General features: G+C 39.7%; 1 protein-coding gene across 1 annotated transcript in view; it reads right to left on the bottom strand.

The window, feature by feature from the left end:
* Positions 1 to 528: 528 nt before the first annotated feature.
* LOC132476912 (protein CBFA2T2-like) overlaps positions 529 to 19,095 on the bottom strand; it is a 38,865-nt gene continuing 20,298 nt past the window's right edge. Inside the window, exons 3-8 of the mRNA XM_060079177.1 lie at positions 17,819 to 17,908; positions 13,501 to 13,682; positions 12,343 to 12,596; positions 9,360 to 9,445; positions 8,224 to 8,419; positions 529 to 539 (exon numbers count right to left, since the gene is read on the bottom strand). Of these exons, the coding sequence (XP_059935160.1) occupies positions 529 to 539; positions 8,224 to 8,419; positions 9,360 to 9,445; positions 12,343 to 12,596; positions 13,501 to 13,682; positions 17,819 to 17,908 (819 nt within the window). The remainder of the gene's footprint in view (positions 540 to 8,223; positions 8,420 to 9,359; positions 9,446 to 12,342; positions 12,597 to 13,500; positions 13,683 to 17,818; positions 17,909 to 19,095) is intronic.

The following is a 19,095-nucleotide window of genomic DNA, read 5'->3' on the forward strand; positions in this document are numbered from 1 at the left end:
GGGATCATTTTTCCAGGGCTAAGGCAGACTGTGGATGGTTGACTTGTCTACCAAATATGCTTTTGTGCTAGACTGACAGTCACGAGGCTTGAGATCCTGTAATTGCTGAGTGGTGGACTGCAGCGCCGGGCGGCTGTTGAGAAAAACTGGCAGTTGGCACCATCTCCACGAAACAGCTAAACCCACATCTTGCCTTCTAGCGGCAAGGCCAAGGTCATCCTCCTCCCTACCATGAGATCTAGTAACCAACCCTTCCCCTTGCATTGTGGGGGCCTGTGAAGTGGATGGTGCCAACAAGCCTCTTGCGCAAGGCTGCTCAGAAGTAGTTCTAGGGCCGAGGCCAGAGATGGGTATGCGGGTGACAGGATTGAGGCTGGGGCCAGGTCCTTGGGAAGTAAGGCCTCAGGTCACTGGTTAGGAAACTGGACTGACAGCCCAAGACTTCATATGTACAGGTACACACAGGTGTGCCTGCAGCAACCTGTGTCATGTCACAGCTGGTCAGACCACCTCAGAGCCATGCAAGTACTACTTGGGTCCTGTCGGAGGAACAGCAAGCTGGTGGGCTTTCAGGGAAAGCAGTTTGAACACAGGCTTCAAGCACCCAAAAAAAGTTCAGTACTAGAAATCCCACTCTGGAAAATTATCCCAAAGAAATCAATCATGCTAAGGAAGATGTTCACTTCAGTATGTTAGGGAAAATTTGAAAGCAATCCAACTGCCCAACAGGAGGTGAAGAGTTAAATTATGGCCTTGAGGGAATTCCCTGGCCGTCCAGTGCTTAGGACTCCGGGCTTTCACTGCCGAGGGCCCGGGTTCAATCCCTGGTTGGGGAACTAAGATCCCACAAGCCGCATGGCACAGCAAAACAAACAAACAACAGAAAATTATGGCCTTGATTAAATCATACAACCATTAAGCAAATAAATGCGAAGGCAACAGTGAACTTATGATTTAGCCTCAGTATAAAAAGGAAATGAATGAATATTCCCAAGTCCAGCTATGTTAAAAACGTTTAAGGAAATAAGAGTTATTAGAAAAAAGTACCTACGGATCCACTACCCTATTTTTCAGACTTTCTGTGGTTGTATTTTCCTCATTAAAAGATCGCTTAATGGTGAAGAGCTAACAAGGAGTTGGGAGTTATCTGTAGCTGTTGTTGGCATCTGGCTTCCCAGAGGTCCAGAAGCTGGAACCGCCTTCTTAGCAGTGCCTCCTGCGTTCATTCCCCGGGTGCTCTCAAGCCATAGCAAGAACCAGTGGAGCCCCAGCCCATCTCTGAAGATCGAGGAACAAGGCAGAGGGGACGTAGAAGCCTGACGGCAGGACGTCTTACAGAACTACACGCACCACCTTCCCTCCTAGTCCCATTCCAGCTTGAGTCAGAAAAGGAATATAGCCTTTTGATTGACTACTTTAAGTAGAACAAACTAAATACATATTGAACAGTTTTGGTTCATTTATGCAGTACATTAAATAAGTTATGCACAGAGTTAAGTAACAAAAGTTCCTATCAGAGTAGAATGACAAAGCACAGAAAAACCGACTCTACCGCATCCCGTGGGTGGTTTCACATTCATCATCCCCCTTCAAAAACCACGCTTGGATCAATTACAGGAAAAGATCTGTAAAAAATACAAACACATGGGGCTTCCCTGGTGGCGCAGTGGTTGAGAGTCCGCCTGCTGATGCAGGGGACACGGGTTCGTGCCCCGGTCCGGGGGGATCCCACATGCCACGGAGCAGCTGGGCCCGTGAGCCATGGCCGCTGAGCCTGCACGTCCAGAGCCTGTGCTCCACAGCTGGAGAGGCCACAGCAGTGAGAGGCCCGCGTACCGCAAAAAAAAAAAAAAAAAAAAAAAAAAAAAACCACATGGAGGTTAAACAATACACTACTCAATAACGAAGTGATCACTGAAGAAATCAAAGAGGAAATAAAAATATACCTAGAAACAAATGACAATGGAGACACGAGGACCCATAACCTATGGGACACAGCAAAAGCAGTTCTAAGGGGGAAGTTTATAGCAATACAATCCCACCTTAAGAAACAGGAAACATCTCGAGTAAACAACCTGACCCTGCACCTAAAGCAATTAGAGAATGAAGAACAAAAATACCCCAAGGTTAGCAGAAGGAAAGAAATCATAAAGATCAGATCAGAAATAAATGAAAAAGAAATCAAGGGAATGATAGCAAAGATCAATAAAACTAAAAGCTGGTTCTTTGAGAAGATAAACAAAATTGATAGACCATTAGCCAGACTCATGAAGAAACAAAGGGAGAAGACTCAAATCAATAGAATTAAAAATGAAAAAGGAGAAGTAACAACTGACACTGGAGAAACACAAAAGATCATGAGAGATTACTACAAGCAACTCTATGCCAATAAAATGGACAACCTGGAAGAAATGGACAAATTCTTAGAAAAGCACAACCTGCCAAGACTGACTCAGGAAGAAATAGAAAATATGAATAGACCAATCACAAGCACTGAAATTGAAACTGTGATTAAAAATCTTCCAACAAACAAAAGCCCAGGACCAGATGGCTTCACAGGCGAATTCTATCAAACATTTAGAGAAGAGCTAACACCTATCCTTCTCAAACTCTTCCAAAATAGAGCAGAGGGAGGAACACTCCCAAACTCATTCTACGAGGCCACCATCACCCTGATAGCAAAACCAGGCAAGGATGTCACAAAGAAAGAAAACTACAGGCCAATATCACTGATGAACATAGATGCAAAAATCCTCAACAAAACACTAGCAAACAGAATCCAACAGCACATTAAAAGGATCATACACCATGATCAAGTGGGGTTTATTCCAGGAATGCAAGGATTCTTCAATATATGCAAATCAATCAATGTGATACACCATATAAACAAATGAAGGAGCAAAACCATACGATCATCTCAATAGATGCAGAGAAAGCTTTTGACAAAATTCAATACTCATTTATGATAAAAACCCTGCAGAAAGTAGGCATAGAGGGAACTTTCCTCAACATAATAAAGGCCATATATGACAAACCCACAGCCAACATCGTGCTCAATGGTGAAAAAATGAAACCATTTCCACTAAGATCAGGAACAAGACAAGGCTGCCCACTCTCACCACTCTTATTCAACTTAGTTTTGGAAGTTTTAGCCAAAGCAATCAGAGAAGAAAAGGAAATAAAAGGAATCCAAATTGGAAAAGAATAAGTAAAGCTGTCACTGTTTTTACATATATACAATGGAATATTACTCAGCCATAAAAAGAAACGAAACTGAGCTATTTGTAATGAGGTGGATAGACCTAGAGTCTGTCATACAGAGTGAAGTAAGTCAGAAAGAGAAAGACAAATACCGTATGCTAACACATATATATGGAATTTAAAAAAATGTCATGAAGAACCTAGGGGTAAAACAGGAATAAAGACACAGACCTACTTGAGAATGGACTTGAGGATATGGGGAGGGGGAAGGGTAAGCTGTGAGAAAGCGAGAGAGAGGCATGGACATATATACAGACATATATACAGAGAATCCTAAAGATGGTACCAGAAAACTACTAGAGCTAATCAATGAATTAGGTAAAGTAGCAGAATACAAAATTAATGCACAGAAATCTCTGGCATTCCTGTACACTAATGATGAAAAATCTGAAAGTGAAATCAAGAAAACACTCCCATTTACCATTGCAACAAAAAGAATAAAATATCTAGGAATAAACCTACCTAAGGGGACAAAAGACCTGTATGCGGAAAATTATAAGACACTGATGAAAGAAATTAAAGATGATACAAATAGATGGAGAGATATACCATGTTCCTGGATTGGAAGAATCAATATTGTGAAAATGACTCTACTACCCAAAGCAATCTATAGATTCAATGCAATCCCTATCAAACTACCACTGGCATTTTTCACAGAACTAGAACAAAAAATTTCAAAATTTGTTTGGAAAAACAAAAGACCCCGAATAGCCAAAGCAATCTTGAGAACGAAAAATGGGGCTGGAGGAATCAGGCTCCCTGACTTCAGACTATACTACAAAGCTACAGTAATCAAGACAGTGTGGTACTGGCACAAAAACAGAAAGATAGATCAATGGAACAGGATAGAAAGCCCAGAGATAAACCCACGCACATATGGTCAACTTATCTTTGATAAAGGAGGCAGGAATGTACAGTGGAAAAAGGACAGCCGCTTCAATAAGTGGTGCTGGGAAACCTGGACAGGGACATGTAAAAGTATGAGATTAGATCATTCCCTAACACCATACACAAAAATAAGCTCAAAATGGATTAAAGACCTAAATGTAAGGCCAGAAACTATCAAACTCTTAGAGGAAAACATAGGCAGAACACTCTATGACATAAATCACAGCAAGATCCTTTTGGACCCACCTCCTAGAGAAATGGAAATAAAAACAAAGATAAACAAATGGGACCTAATGAAACTTCAAAGCTTTTGCACAGCAAAGGAAACCATAAACAAGACCAAAAGACAACCCTCAGAATGGGAGAAAATATTTGCAAATGAAGCAACTGACAAAGGATTAATCTCCAAAATTTATAAACAGCTCATGCAGCTCAATAGCAAAAAAACAAACAACCCAATCCAAAAATGGGCAGAAGACTTAAATAGGCATTTCTCCAAAGAAGATATACAGACTGCCAACAAACACATGAAAGAATGCTCAACATCATTAATCATTAGAGAAATGCAAATCAAAACTACAATGAGATATCATCTCACACCAGTCAGAATGGCCATCATCAAGAAATCTAGCAACAATAAATGCTGGAGAGGGTGTGGAGAAAAGGGAACACTCTTGCATTGCTGGTGGGAATGTGAATTGGTACAGCCACTATGGAGAACAGTATGGAGGTTCCTTAGAAAACTAAAAATAGAACTACCATATGATCCAGCAATCCCACTACTAGGCATATACCCTGAGAAAACCATAATTCAAAAAGAGACATGTACCAAAATGTTCATTGCAGCTCTATTCACAATAGCCCGGAGCTGGAAACAACCTAAGTGTCCATCATCAGATGAATGGATAAAGAAGATGTGGCACATATATACAATGGAATATTACTCAGCCATAAAAAGAAACGAAACTGAGCTATTTGTAATGAGGTGGATAGACCTAGAGTCTGTCATACAGAGTGAAGTAAGTCAGAAAGAGAAAGACAAATACCGTATGCTAAAACATATATATGGAATTAAAAAAAAATGTCATGAAGAACCTAGGGGTAAAACGGGAATAAAGACACAGACCTACTTGAAAATGGACTTGAGGATATGGGGAGGGGGAAGGGTAAGCTGTGACAAAGCGAAAGAGAGGCATGGACATATATACACTACCAAATGTAAGGTAGATAGTGGGAAGCAGCCGCAGAGCACAGGGAGATCAGCTCGGTGCTTTGTGACCACCTGGAGGGGTGGGATGGGGAGGGTGGGAGGGAGGGAGATGCATGACGGAAGGTATGTGGGAACAGATGTATATGTATGACTGATTCACTTTGTTATAAAGCAGAAACTAATAAAAAATAAATAAAAAGAAACTAACACACCATTGTAAAGCAATTATACTCCAATAAAGATGTAAAAAACAAACAAAAACAAAACTTTAATTGCAAAATATTAGATGCTAACAAGTTCATAAAAATACTAATGTACAATTTAATGAAAAATTATAAAGTGAAAACACATAAAACTCCAGATTAAGAAAGAAAACCCCTTTGGCAACCCCAAATCCCCAAGAAGTGAGTAGTGTAAGCCATAGTAATGTTTAAATAATGCCAGCCAGACTTGTAATCCTGTCCTAATAGTTGATAAAGATGATGAGAGCTCACTGTGCACTCTACATCATCAACGTCCTCCATGCCACACACCCAGAGGCAACTATTCTCTGGAATTCTGTGATAATCATTTTCTTGTTTTTCCTTATCATTTTCATACTTATTTATGTGTCCTTAAATAAAATACCAAAATACATTCCTTTCATGCATCCCTGAACAAAATCTGTTCCTGAAAATATTGTGAACCACAAATTTTCAGACAGAGGAAACCTACATACCATTATTTTAAATGGGGAAAATTCAACTTCTCTCTAAATCACCAGAACACACAAATATTAAATACTTAAATAACAATCCACCAGAGGTTTCTATATAACGTCAAACATTTAAAACACTACTTATCTAACGATTTAAAAGTCACTGGTGAGTATGTTTGTGTGCTATGCCCCAAAATGCTGCCCAGTATAGACAGTGCTTACTCAAAGTGCTGGTCTGCAAACTGTTATTAGTCCATGGAGAGATAAGGAGCTTATGCAGAATACAAGCAAAACAACTACGTCTCTAAGTGAGCTGCTTAGTGTAGCAGTCTCTTCCTAGAGTGAAGCAAACGGTGCCTGATCCATCCTGTGCAAGCTCCTCGTATCATCACAGACCAGTAACAAGTAGTTTTTGTTTTGTTTTAAGTTTTATTTATTATTATTTATTTATTTATTTATTTATTTTTTGGCAGTACGTGAGCCTCTCACTGTTGTGGCCTCTCCCAGTGCAGAGCACAGGCTCCAGACACGCAGGCGCAGTGGCCATGGCTCACGGGCCCAGCCGCTCCACGGCATGTGAGATCTTCCCGGACCGGGGCATGAACCTGTGTCCCCTGCATCGGCAGGCGGACTCTCAACCACTGCGCCACCAGGGAAGCCCGACAAGCAGTTTTTGGAGTGGTTTTGGTCCACATTAAGTAGCTCACTTGTTTAGGATATTATGATTTCCTTCTACAATGCATGCAACAAACGTACTAAAAGAGAAATAAACAATGAAATAACAATACTAAATATGTATAATATGCATAAATAAAGATACTGAAAGATACTGTTTAAGTCAGACAGATTGATAGTGCCCTGAGAAACCTGAGAGGAGGAAACCCTAGGATCCTTGACCTGTCGTGACAATATAATTTATCATCCCAATTGTCCTCATCTTCGAGAGTGAGAGAGGTGCTGGTAATAGTTATGACAGGACGATAGCCATAGTCACCCGAGCTAAACCCTCAATGCACAGCACTGTTTCTACACAACAGCAGCGAGACCTGTGGTCCCGGCTGGAGAAGAGCCGACTCAGGACCCCGCTCTGCACTCTGCACCCTCTCACTGGCAGAGCTTCCATGGAAGGTGTGTGATTTGGGGGATGAACTTAGGGTAAGTGTCTGTGAGCTGTGACAGGGAGTATTTGTGAAGGTTCAGACTGTGAGAGATACCTGAGAATTAGCTTGAGGTTCCTTTTAAAAGAATTGTACTAGAAGTATTTGACGTCCTGCTGTGCTGGATATTCCACACAATGTTGCTAATCTATGGTTGGCTCAAGAGTCACCTCTGTGGGTAGGGTGGGGGAGAGGAATCCCTTAGCTACCAATGTCTTTGCCTCCATTTTTTTGGTATTCTTTTTGAGACTAATGGCTGTCTTCTGTGGAACAAGCTAGGTTTGCCATAAGAGGAGTCATTCTCCCTGGGGAAAACTGGGAGCTTGAAGTGGGTGGGTGGGGAAAGAGTCCGATCACAGGTGGCCCCTCATTTAGCCATGCCTTTGGATAGGGAGCCTTTTCAGTTACTAGGTCAATGTGAGGGAACATTTTTGGAGGAATAGCTGTGGTGTCCTGGATGTATCCTGGATTGAGAGCTCAACAATTGTTCATATCTCTGCTGCTTCAGGGTGGGACAAGGCAGGAAGGCACAATCCAGCTTGCTACAGTAAAACTTTTCAGTTTTTTGTCCAGGCAGAGGTTAATAAATGGTCATTTTCTAGATAGGGAATGGGGGAAAGGGCATGGAAGCTGAGGTGAAGCTTTTTAGGGCTACTGTGAGGAATGAATGTGATGTACATGAGAGTCCCAAGTACATTCAGCCAGGCTGAATTTAACATCCAAACATTCTTTGATCATCACTCAGCACTTATATACAGTATAGAGTTGAAAACAGAACAAAATGACAAACATTCTCATTCTATGTGGGGAAGACAGTATTTATTGAACATGTCAAATACTGAGTCCTTGACATATTTTTTATAATTACCAAGGTTTTTCTAATTCCATAATATAGTGCCATCTTCCTTTTAAAGTAAAGTATAAAAAGTCTCAAAAATAAAAAATAACAACAACAACAAAAAAGATATATCAAAAGCCTCCCTTGTCAACTGAAGTGATTCTCCCCTTACCATTGCTGAGAGAATCTGCGTTCCCGGGACTGTGCTGCCTGGAGACCAACTCACTCCCTGTTTTCCTCATCTCTGTGTTTTCATTGTATCGTCTTTTCCAGTAGTTGAGTTCTTCACGATCTGATTCCTGACAGCGCCTCAGGACTGCCATGGAGCGCCTTGTGTTCTCTACCATTTCCATAATGCAGTTCAGGGCCTGAGCCAGGCAAGAAGTCAGGCAGAGCCATGGGATAAGGACATTCATACAATCAACATTGAAAATCAAGGACAGGTAAACAAAATATAAAGAATAAAGGTTTAAGAAGCTTACAGATTTAGCAATGTCAAGTTTATATTTGAAAACCTTTCTAATTATTTCTCTTTAAATATATACACACAATTTTTAAGATTTCAAAATAATACTTGTTGGACTCTTCATGGTTGAAGCAGCCAGTTTCATCACAATATGGTTCTTTAAAGAGTATGGTGAAAACACATTATATCTCTGCCTAAAGCAGGAGATTTACATAAGAATGCAATCAGAGAATTACGTTCAGAGACAACATCACTCAGGAGGGAAAAGCTACTCTATGTATATTTCAAGCAGGTATTACATCTTCTCTTCCCTTTTTAGTGAGAGGGGAAACTCTCTTTTCCAATGGGGCAGAGTTTACATTCTGTGCCAGTGTGTAATTCTCATTTGTATTTGGAGAAGCTCCATTTTTTTAACACTCCATTTATTATACCAGGCCCTGTGATAAGCACCTTGCATATCATTACAACCCCCCATGAATTCAAATAATATAGCATTATTTCTTTTTTAAGATATAAAAGTTAAGGCTAAAAATGGTGAAAGAACCTGCCCATCACAGAGGTAGAAGTGGCAAAGCTGGGACCTAAAACTCATAAGCCTATGTTTTTAACCATTATACTACATGGCTTCACTTGGTTAGGACCTCAAGTGATCACCCCACTACAAAGATTTGGGAGTTACTCTTAGCTCTCTAGCTGGGGCAGTAGTAGATAAATCAGCTTTTATTGCAAAGACATTGTAGCTCTGCTTAGTTCACTTCAAGCATACACACTCTTACTCTCAGTCACAGTAAGAATTAAAAGTAACAAGTAGTTAGGAAAACTATATACTGTAAGATTCTTACATGATCAAGATGTTTCCATTCATCAGCCCATTCCCTTTCTGTCAAACGGTGGTCTACCAACCCATCTTGATAGCCTCCATTTAGACCTATTAGAAATTAGATTAAATTTGAAGATAGAGGGAAGAATACAGTAAACAGAATTCTACCAAGTAAATACACATACATTCATACCAACTATGAGCACACTCTTAAGGCCAATGACTCACAATGATCTAAAACCACAAAATGACATAAAACCAACAAGAAATCACTACTCAGAATGTATTTAAAAACTCCTACAAATCAATTATGAAAGACAAATAGCCCAAAAGAAAAACAGGTCAGAGAAATAAATAAAGAGGTATGCCCCAGACAAAAAAGTACAGGTGATCCATAAACATATAAAAAGACATTCAAACTTATACATAGTCACACAGGGTAAATAAAATCCTCACTAAGATGGTTCCACATCTATATATTGGAAAATATTAAATTGTCAATCATACTAAATGTTGGCAAGGTTGTGGCACAATGCAAGTGCTTAACCACCACAAACAGAGCTGGTGCTGTACAAGCACTTGGAAACAACTTAGTATTAACCAAAGTATAATTTTTTGCATGGTTTTTGATATACGTTACTGAAATTTGCATGAATGCAATGACTGTGTGAATCAAGGATACACTGAATTATCCACTACCTTGAAAATCTCGTCACACGTGGCAACACTGCTCATAGTATCTGAACTTTCAAGGTAACACACCTGTTATCAGTCTGAATTTATAGCTGTTGTATTCATAGTGATTCTGTATTTGTGCAACCATCTGCTTCTTTCATCATATCTTCTTGTGTAGTCATGCCTGAGCACTAATATATTGTAAAATCCTTTCTTATGTATTATACTTTAGAATATTGATCCTAAAATTATGGGACTAAGGTAGGCTATAGTATCCATAAATTTCATTTTAGGAGAGTAAACTGGGGGAGTGTTACAGTTTATTTGTTTCAAAGCTGGGGGTGGGAAATGATTTGGTAAGAACTACTGTACTAGGGCATACATTTTCAAAAGAGGACTGGGGAAAATTAAGGAATCTATAACCAGCCTGGAAAACAAATGATTGAGTGTAAAATAAACCTTCAAGGTAGAGGATTAAAGGTCTTTCAAGTAGAACACTTCAAGATGAAAAAAACCTTTTTCTAAAATTGTTAGAAATACAAGGAAAATCTGACCAAAATGCAGTTCTAGCTAGTTTTTAGCATACTTCTCTCTTAGAAGGTAATGAATTCAACTGGCAAAAAATGTGTATGAATATAGAAGAAATCAATAGGAAGGTGAATTTTTAACATAAGAACCATACAGAACCGCTGCTAAGGGAGCCATCATAGCATACTGGGAATGTACCCAAGCTCTCGGCATCAGAAAACTGTGGTCTGAATCTTGTCTCTGCCACTTTCTAGCTATGTGATTCTGGCCATATTTCTGTCATCATGTATAAAAAGACATAAACTCCATGGAATCCTATGTGTGAGGATTAAAAGAGATAATGTACATATACCACAATCTAAGTACTTAAGACTCAGTAAATGTTGGCAGCTGAGAGCACCACTGCTGTTGGGGCCCACACCATTCAGCTACTACTGCGTGAAGCCAGGGCCCTACTGTGGTCTGAGCCTCTGAAAGATGCTAGTGAGTCTAAGTCAGAAGCAGGGACAGGCAAATGTTTTGCAACTTTCTATTCCACAGGGCAACCCACAAATGGAAATGCAGGGCCAATTCTGGAAACTAGCAGCCCTTTGGTTCTCTGCTCTGACATATCTCAGCAGTTAAACTACAAAGAACCTTCTACAGTAAACTTCTTTGAGTTTTGACAAGGAGCTTGTTCAAAATTGATCTCGGGTGAGGTCTGCTAGGGGCCTTTTTGTTTTTTTCTTCAATTTAATGGTTGCTGAGGATGCATATGCCAGGCAGTCCAAATGTGACAATTACCCAGCACAGGAGGTGGTGTTCTCTCCATTTTATTTTATTTTTTAAGAATTTTTGGGGTTCTTTTTTGGCTGCACTGGGTCTTCCTTTCTGTGTGCTGGCTTTCTCTAGTAGTGGTGAGCAGAGGCTACTCTTTGTTGTGGCGCACACACTTCTCATCGCGGTGGCTTCTCTTGTTGTGGAGCATGGGCTCTAGGTGCACAGGCTTCAGTAGTTGTGGTGCATGGGCTCAGTAGCTGTGGCACGCACGCTCAGTAGTTGTGGCTCGCGGGCTCTAAAGCGCAGGCTCAGTAGTTGTGGCACACGGCTTAGGTGCTCCGCGGCATGTGGGGTCCTCCCGGCCCAGGGATTGAACCCATGTCCCCTGCATTGGCAGATGGATTCTCAACCACTGTGCCAACAGGGAAGTCCTTCTCCATTTTAGATATGTGTAATCTGAGGCACAGAGAGCCTAAGCAACTTGCATAAGATCACACAGCTAGTTAGAATGCAGAGCCAAGATTTAAATTTAGGTATGCCTTACCTCTGACCTAAACGTCTCTGTACTTTCACCTCTTAAGACCACATGTTTTACATCTCTCTTGCTTAATTTTAAAAACTTTTTATTCTGAAATAAACTCAGACTTACAGAAATGTTGCAAGAATAAAGAATTCTCACACAACCTTCACGCAGATTTCCTAAACGTGAATATTTTTACCTCTTTCGCTTTGTCATTTTCTATTTTTCTTCTGAGCCATATCAGAATAAGTAATATCCCTTTATTCTTAAATGCTTCATTGTGTATTTCCGAAAATATGTTTAGCCTACTTCTATCATATAATGATAATAGCAACAAGGTATGAATTGAGATCCATTTCAAATGAGAATACTATAACTCTAACATTCTTTTTTATGTCTAATATTGTTTTAGCTTAGTGGAAAAAAGCAATGGCGATAGTAATTTGCTTTATCACTGAGTAGGAAAGAAACCCATGGATTCAATCTGAATTTAAATCATTACCAGGCTGCTTATGCCACTTACTAAGATTGTGGTGTCTATCACGAACTTCTCGAAGTTCTACCATCTTGTTGGGTTCACGATATAGGTGGGAAGTTGCAATATCTTCTAAGGTATAGCGCTGAAGAGGTGGAGGACTAGGATAGAACTGGCCCCCAGGATTCATGAGGGGCACAGTAAGGGCAGGACTGTGCCGGGGAGCAGGGCTAATGGTACACACTCTCTTGGCAGCAGGCTCAGGAGGAATTGTATCTCTTTCAAAACTGCTCTCTTCCCACCTGTAGAAGAATGGGAAGTACATGTCTGAGCCTGTCAACAAGTGTTCATGCAAACATTGCCCGAGCACCTACTTTGTGCTATGTACTGTGCTATGCACTTTCACAAACAGGAAGATGATAAGAAAAGGTTTGAGATGAGGCATGAACTGAAATGTCTTCAGGGGCCAGGCAGATAATGGAAATTACTGATTTATCCCAGCATGAAAAGAGAGGTCAAATCTATCCATAACCAAGCAGAAACATCTCAACCTCATGAAGCAAAGGAGAAACTAAGATGACAGCATTTTCTTATGTGATAGGACTATGGAGGATTATGGGTTCAACTATATTTAGAAATGTTTCAAGGTCAAATTTGCTACTGTGGAAGTCAGTATTGGAAAGAGTCAATTCTCTACACGGGAGAAAAAAACGCTCACATAATTAATATGCTTGTGAATTGGTAGGGTTTTTAGTCATTTGCTTCAATTGTAACACATTTTCCACTGTTATTAAAATGTTGCTTCCTTGACAAACCATAGAAAATAGAGGTAGATACTCATACATAAATTTCGAGGATAAATTATATTAATATAATTTCAATCTTCAAAGTAAAGCTGATTCGTTAACTGTTATACTTTTACAAGACTTCACGTATCAGAAAAAAATGCCTTGAACAGATTATATTTCTCATGGTTCTGGAGCAGTGGACCCACAGAATGCTCAAAAGCAGAATTTATCAGCAGGGGTATACAGAGTCATCTAAAGAGTTGAGAAGCATATTGCTGCCTGATGTTGGGACAAAGCAAAACTAAGAGTCCATCCCTACATATCACCACAGTAATCAAGTTCTTTTTCTTTCACAAGTAAAGGGAAAGTTCAGAGTGGTTCCAGAAAAGCAAGGACGACAAAGCTCTTCTCTGCTCACCTCTCTGGACTGGGCCTCTTTCCATTTCCATGCACCTCCATGAGCAGTTCAGAAGAGTCAGCAGGGGATGCAATACTTGTGTTGAGCAGAAGGTGCTCATGCTGAGCCAGGTATCGGGATGGTGTCTGCTTGGCGGCTCGAACACAGTGCAGCAGTTCTAGCTGCAGCAGAGGCAGGTTCGCCTTGAAAAGAAGAGGCAGGGGCTGGAAGGCAGTTTTCCCAGTGTTGGGCCCTATACACAGGGCTCAGCACCTCAAAAGGCTTTCACAAACAAGGTGACACAAAACAAAAGCCCTTCACTCTCTGTCATTCTAATTTTCATATGCCCCCTTCTGAATAAAGTGACATCCATTACACTGAACTTGAATTACTGTGTTAACTTGTCTCTTGTCCCCACAAGATGTAAATCCCCTTAAGAAAGAAACTGTGCTTTATTACCTTTGTGGCCTAGTACAGAGTCAAAGCTCAATAACGCTTTGTTGAACATAATTATTTAAAAACTTAAACATTTTTGAAGACTTCAGTTAGTTAGCGAATTAGTGGGAGTAGGAGGAATTCAGTCTTTCCTTTATCATTTTAAGTCCAGGTTTCTCTCTTGTGAATCTAAGCCATTTCTGATAGCACTACTCAACTTGCCTTCCTGTTCTCTATTACAGCTGCCATGGAATTCCGGAAACAGTGACTATTCTGGCTTAGTTGGAACATGGGGTTTTGAAGAAAGTAACAGGAGTGATGGAAATGAAGGCAACAAACCTTAGACTAGTCTAGGATCTGCATGTACACAGGTAACCCGCGGGCAGAATCTAATATTTCTTATTGTGGTGCTCCATTAAGCATGTTTCCTTATTTTGTAACAGGATAATTATTTACGTACTGATTATTTTTCTTTCTCCTCAAACTTAAACCTCTAACAGGATAAATCATACAAAAAACCCTGTGCATCTTTAAACTTAACTGTTAAGTCCTTCATATTTAAAATATACTTTCCCCATATTTATTTTATTAAAAAAATTATTACATTTCCCCCCAAATTTAAAAACTACTCAGACTGAGCCCATAATAAGTCTTTATCCCAAGGGAAACAGATGAGAAAGCAAAAGGAGAGTTTAATACACGCAAGTAGTCATCCCTTTACCAACAGTTAATTTAGCAGGCACCATAATTAGTGACTGTTTTAAAGCAGAAATAAATTGACAAAAACCCAAATGCTAGCCAAAAAGCTGCCAGAACAACCTACCTCATGCTGTTTTCCGAAATAACAAGAGTTAAGAATAGAGAATTTGATGATATAAAACACTTTTAAGTCTGTTCTATAACCTCAATCTTGTATCAACTGTAAAAACTTAATTGAAGGGGCTTCCCTGGTGGCGCAGTTGTTGAGAGTCCGCCTGCCGATGCAGGGGACACGGGTTCGTGCCCCAGTCCGGGAAGATCCCACATGCCACGGAGCGGCTGGGCCCGTGAGCCATGGCCGCTGAGCCTGCGCGTCCGGAGCCTGTGCTCCGCACCGGGAGAGGCCACAACAGTGAGAGGCCTGCGTACCGCAAAAAAGAAAAAAAAAAAAAAAACCTAATTGAGAAAAAAATCATGTCAGATCTTTACATTTGTGACATGTGCCCTCTGATGAATTTTTAAATATGCTAATCATTTCCTATTAACACAAATTTCCCAAATCTCTCTGATTCTGGAGTCTTGGGGGAAATAATTATCTACTGGATCTGATACACAGAAAAGAGACCAAGATAGAACACACAGCTGTTTCAAGGCTGAAAAAGGCACCACAGACTGCTCTGAGAGGCCAAGGTGTCAATGCCATCAGAACAGAGCCCAACACAGGCTGGGCACTGAGACCTATGCATTTTCCTGCATGTCTATAACGCTCTAATTTTAAAAGTTTTAAAAAACCAGAATCAGTACTTCAGCTAAGATGACCCACCTTTGTGATGCATTACATTTTCTTAGGAAATAAAGGTAAAGTAAAAGAAGGTAAAAGGGGCATATTTATTTTGTCAGGACAAAACTGAAGATATTATGTGAGTACTCATATAAAAGAGAGAAAACAAATTTCTACAAATACTGTACTGACAAAAGTCAAAATACCGGGCCTTCCCTGGTGGCACAGTGGTTAAGAATCCACCTGCCAACACAGGGGACACAGGTTCAAGCCCTGGGCCGGGAAGATCCCACATGCCGTGGATCAACTAAGCCTGAATGCCACAACTACTGAGCCTGTGCTCTAGAGCCTGCAAACTACAACTACTGAGCCCGCAAACTACAACTACTGAGCACGCACGCCACAACTATTGAAGCCTGCGCCCCGCAACAAGAGAAGCCACCGCAATGAGAAGCCCCCACACCGCAACGAAGAGTAGGCCCCACTCGCTGAAACCAGAGAAAGCCCGTGAGTGGCAACGAAGACCCAACGCAGCCAAAAATTAATAAATTAATAATTTTTTTTAAAAAGTCAAAATACAAAAAAACTGAGCTCAGTTTTTTTTGTATAGTCTACTACTAATGAAAAGAATAGAATTCATTGGATAGGGAGGGATTAAGGATAACATTTTTAGCTTATTTGGGGTTCAAAGTTAGTGTTCCAAATTACCAAATCGATTACAAATGTTCATCTCCAGGGCTTTGCAAAACAATGTGGTGGGCTGGATACGGGTCACAAGTTTCCAGACTATGCCTGGTCTACAATACACTGTTATCTGACTCTAGTCATTCATTGCCTTTGACCTATTTTATAGGACTGCAACTTACACATAACTGGTTGCAAAGCAAAAAACTTGTTGTCTAGGAACATGCATAAAATTACATGCATAGAGGTTCTAGAGACTTCCCTTGCCCACTGTGGAAGAAGCCATTTTGACTTTTGTTTGCATGTTCTTATCAATAATCCTGACCTATAATGTCTGTTCTTTGGCTTCTCCCCTGAACACGTTATAACACCTTACAGATTCCCTCATTAATAATGAATTAAATAAAATCTATGACACAGGTTCATTTTGTAAAATCTGTATGAGTTATAATGTTACCTGTTTTTAAAAATTGTTTCATGGGAAAAATAGTAACTTTACAGTGGGAAAGCATGGTGGACACCACCTTTACCAACTGATCAAAGTCCACATCACCAATTATGAGACAAATTAACATCTATGTCTCCTGATAGCATGCAGTAATACCACCTACCTGCTATTTCTGTCTAAAATGCATAACCTCATTCTCATCATAAGAAGTATCAGAAAAATCCAAATTGAAACATATGATATAAAATAACTATCCTGTACTCTTCAAAACTGTCCAAATCATAAAAGACTGAGAAGCTGTTCTAGATTAAAATGGACTGAAGAGATATGACAATGTAATCCAACATGTGATCCTGAATTAGATACAGGACCCCAAAAAAATGACATTTTGTTAAAAAAGACATTTGTGGGACATCTGGTGAAATATGAATAAGGTCTATAGATAATAGTGTTATAAATATCAATGTTAATTTCTTGATTTGGTAATTATACTAAAGTATCAGTATTTAGATGTATCATGTCTGCAGCTTACCCTGAAACATTTCTGAGGAAAAAATAAATGGAAAGAAAAGAGAATAATAATGCAGATGTGATAAAATATCAACATTTGGAGAATCTGAATTTTATTGTACCATCTTGAAACTTTTTTGTGAGCATGAAATTATTTCAAAATAAAAAGTTTTTTTTTAAAAGGATCATATTATATATAAATATAACACTGGCTCATCTATCAGGTATGCATAATAATTTTAAACAGTGTCCCCAAAGTTATGTTCCAGGGGACATTAATTCCAGAGGATGTAATTAGAAACTAGACTAACTGGGGGAAGGAGAGAAGTAAACACTGCCTTCCCACATGCTCCTGTCCTAAGGGTTAGTCCTAACTTACAAAGGCCTCTGTTTTGAGAGCCTCCTCCCATAACACACACTCTTCACCCGCTGGCCACAACCAAAAGACTGTGTCCAGTTACTTCCTCTGCTAAGAGCCCAACCTTCATGCCTTGTGCACCTCCATCCCACTCTACTCCTGTTCCCTGCCTCCCCACCTGCTCCTCTGTGTGTCACCAACAGTGTCTGCATACAGAGCACGACTCAAGGCTTTTGCAACTCTCATCTCATCAAGCATAAAGCTTATTCGCAAACCACTCACACTTCTGTAGCAGCCCCAAATAAAATAAAGATATAAAATGTGGCAAGCTGCCCTGATGTAGATCATAGAACAGGGATCAGTAACAGATCTTGAGGAAATGTTGAAGATAAATTACATTCCAGTGTTATCTCATAAAAATTACCTTGAGGAATGGAATAACAAAAGGACGAAGAGGAAAGTTTGTAGCCTCTTGGAGCTTGCAATGGAATTCTTCAGTTGTTACTGTTGAGTTCTGAAAAGATAAATAGCACTGTTCAACTTCTAAAACTGGACAGTGTTCTAACATAAATCTGATAGTGCTGAACCCTTTGAAATAATAAGGAAAATAATAACTCCAAGAGCACTATTATGAACTCAAATCCCTCTCAAATGTTAACCAAATTCTGTTTCCTTTATGAAAGAAATTCAGCCTCCTTGATTTTCTTCTCTACTACCCCAAATCTAACAAATTCCCCTCTATGCTCAGCAGCGTGGGCAGAATAGGGCATTGCCTTCCCCTTGTGAAGAGAGGCACTCAGGTTCCTTGTATTGAGGCGTTCATCACAAGTCACCTCAGGTACAGGTAACCAAGCTTACAGTGTTTTCAGCTGAACAGTTCCCAAATCAGTCCAGGATATCAACTTAATGACTCAGAGCCTCACGTCTTCAGAAGTTCATTTCTTCATTGGTTCTGCCTACCTCCTACCATCAGTTCCCTAAATCTTCTAAATCGGAAGTTAACAACAAAAAAAGATGGCTTCTACCTTCCAGTGGTCTGTCTGCAAATCAGAGCACCTCCAAATGCGCAGATTTCCATTGGTTAGATTTTAGTATTCCCATGAAAGTTACTAGCACTTCCCCTGTATTTTTTCAGGTCTTTCTTTAAACTAAGATTCTCAGCTTCTTTGCTAAGAGGAATGTACCAATACAAATATTTTCTTCAAAGTTCACAAAATACTTTTACTTTTACTTCAATTCCCTAAAACACAGCAAAATAAAACATCAATCTGGATTCTTGCTTGCCTGAAAGAACAATGATGACTTCTAGGATTTATTTTTATAAAATCATCAGGTGTTCAAAGATGTAACATGTACTACACAAATTATTCATCAGCAAAATATTGTTTCTTAACAAGAAGAAATGGAAAACATATAGGTCCTCAACACAAAACTGCATTAAAAATTGTAATACCATCATACATCAGAATGCTTAAGGTGGGGGGCAGATTTGTATGCATTGAAGAAAGGTGTCTATAATATACTAAGTGAAAAACCAGAAAACATATCAGTATATTCCAACAATCTATTTTTGAAAATAACACACATACATTTATATAGTATTTTAAGTGTCTGGAAGGACAATTACAACAGTAGTTATTTCTGGATGTGAAATTATGTTGGATTTTCCAAATGTATCATACAATATTGAGAAAAAACTAA

Source organism: Mesoplodon densirostris, chromosome 16 (genome assembly GCF_025265405.1).
Source record: "Mesoplodon densirostris isolate mMesDen1 chromosome 16, mMesDen1 primary haplotype, whole genome shotgun sequence".
NCBI lineage: Eukaryota > Metazoa > Chordata > Mammalia > Artiodactyla > Ziphiidae > Mesoplodon > Mesoplodon densirostris.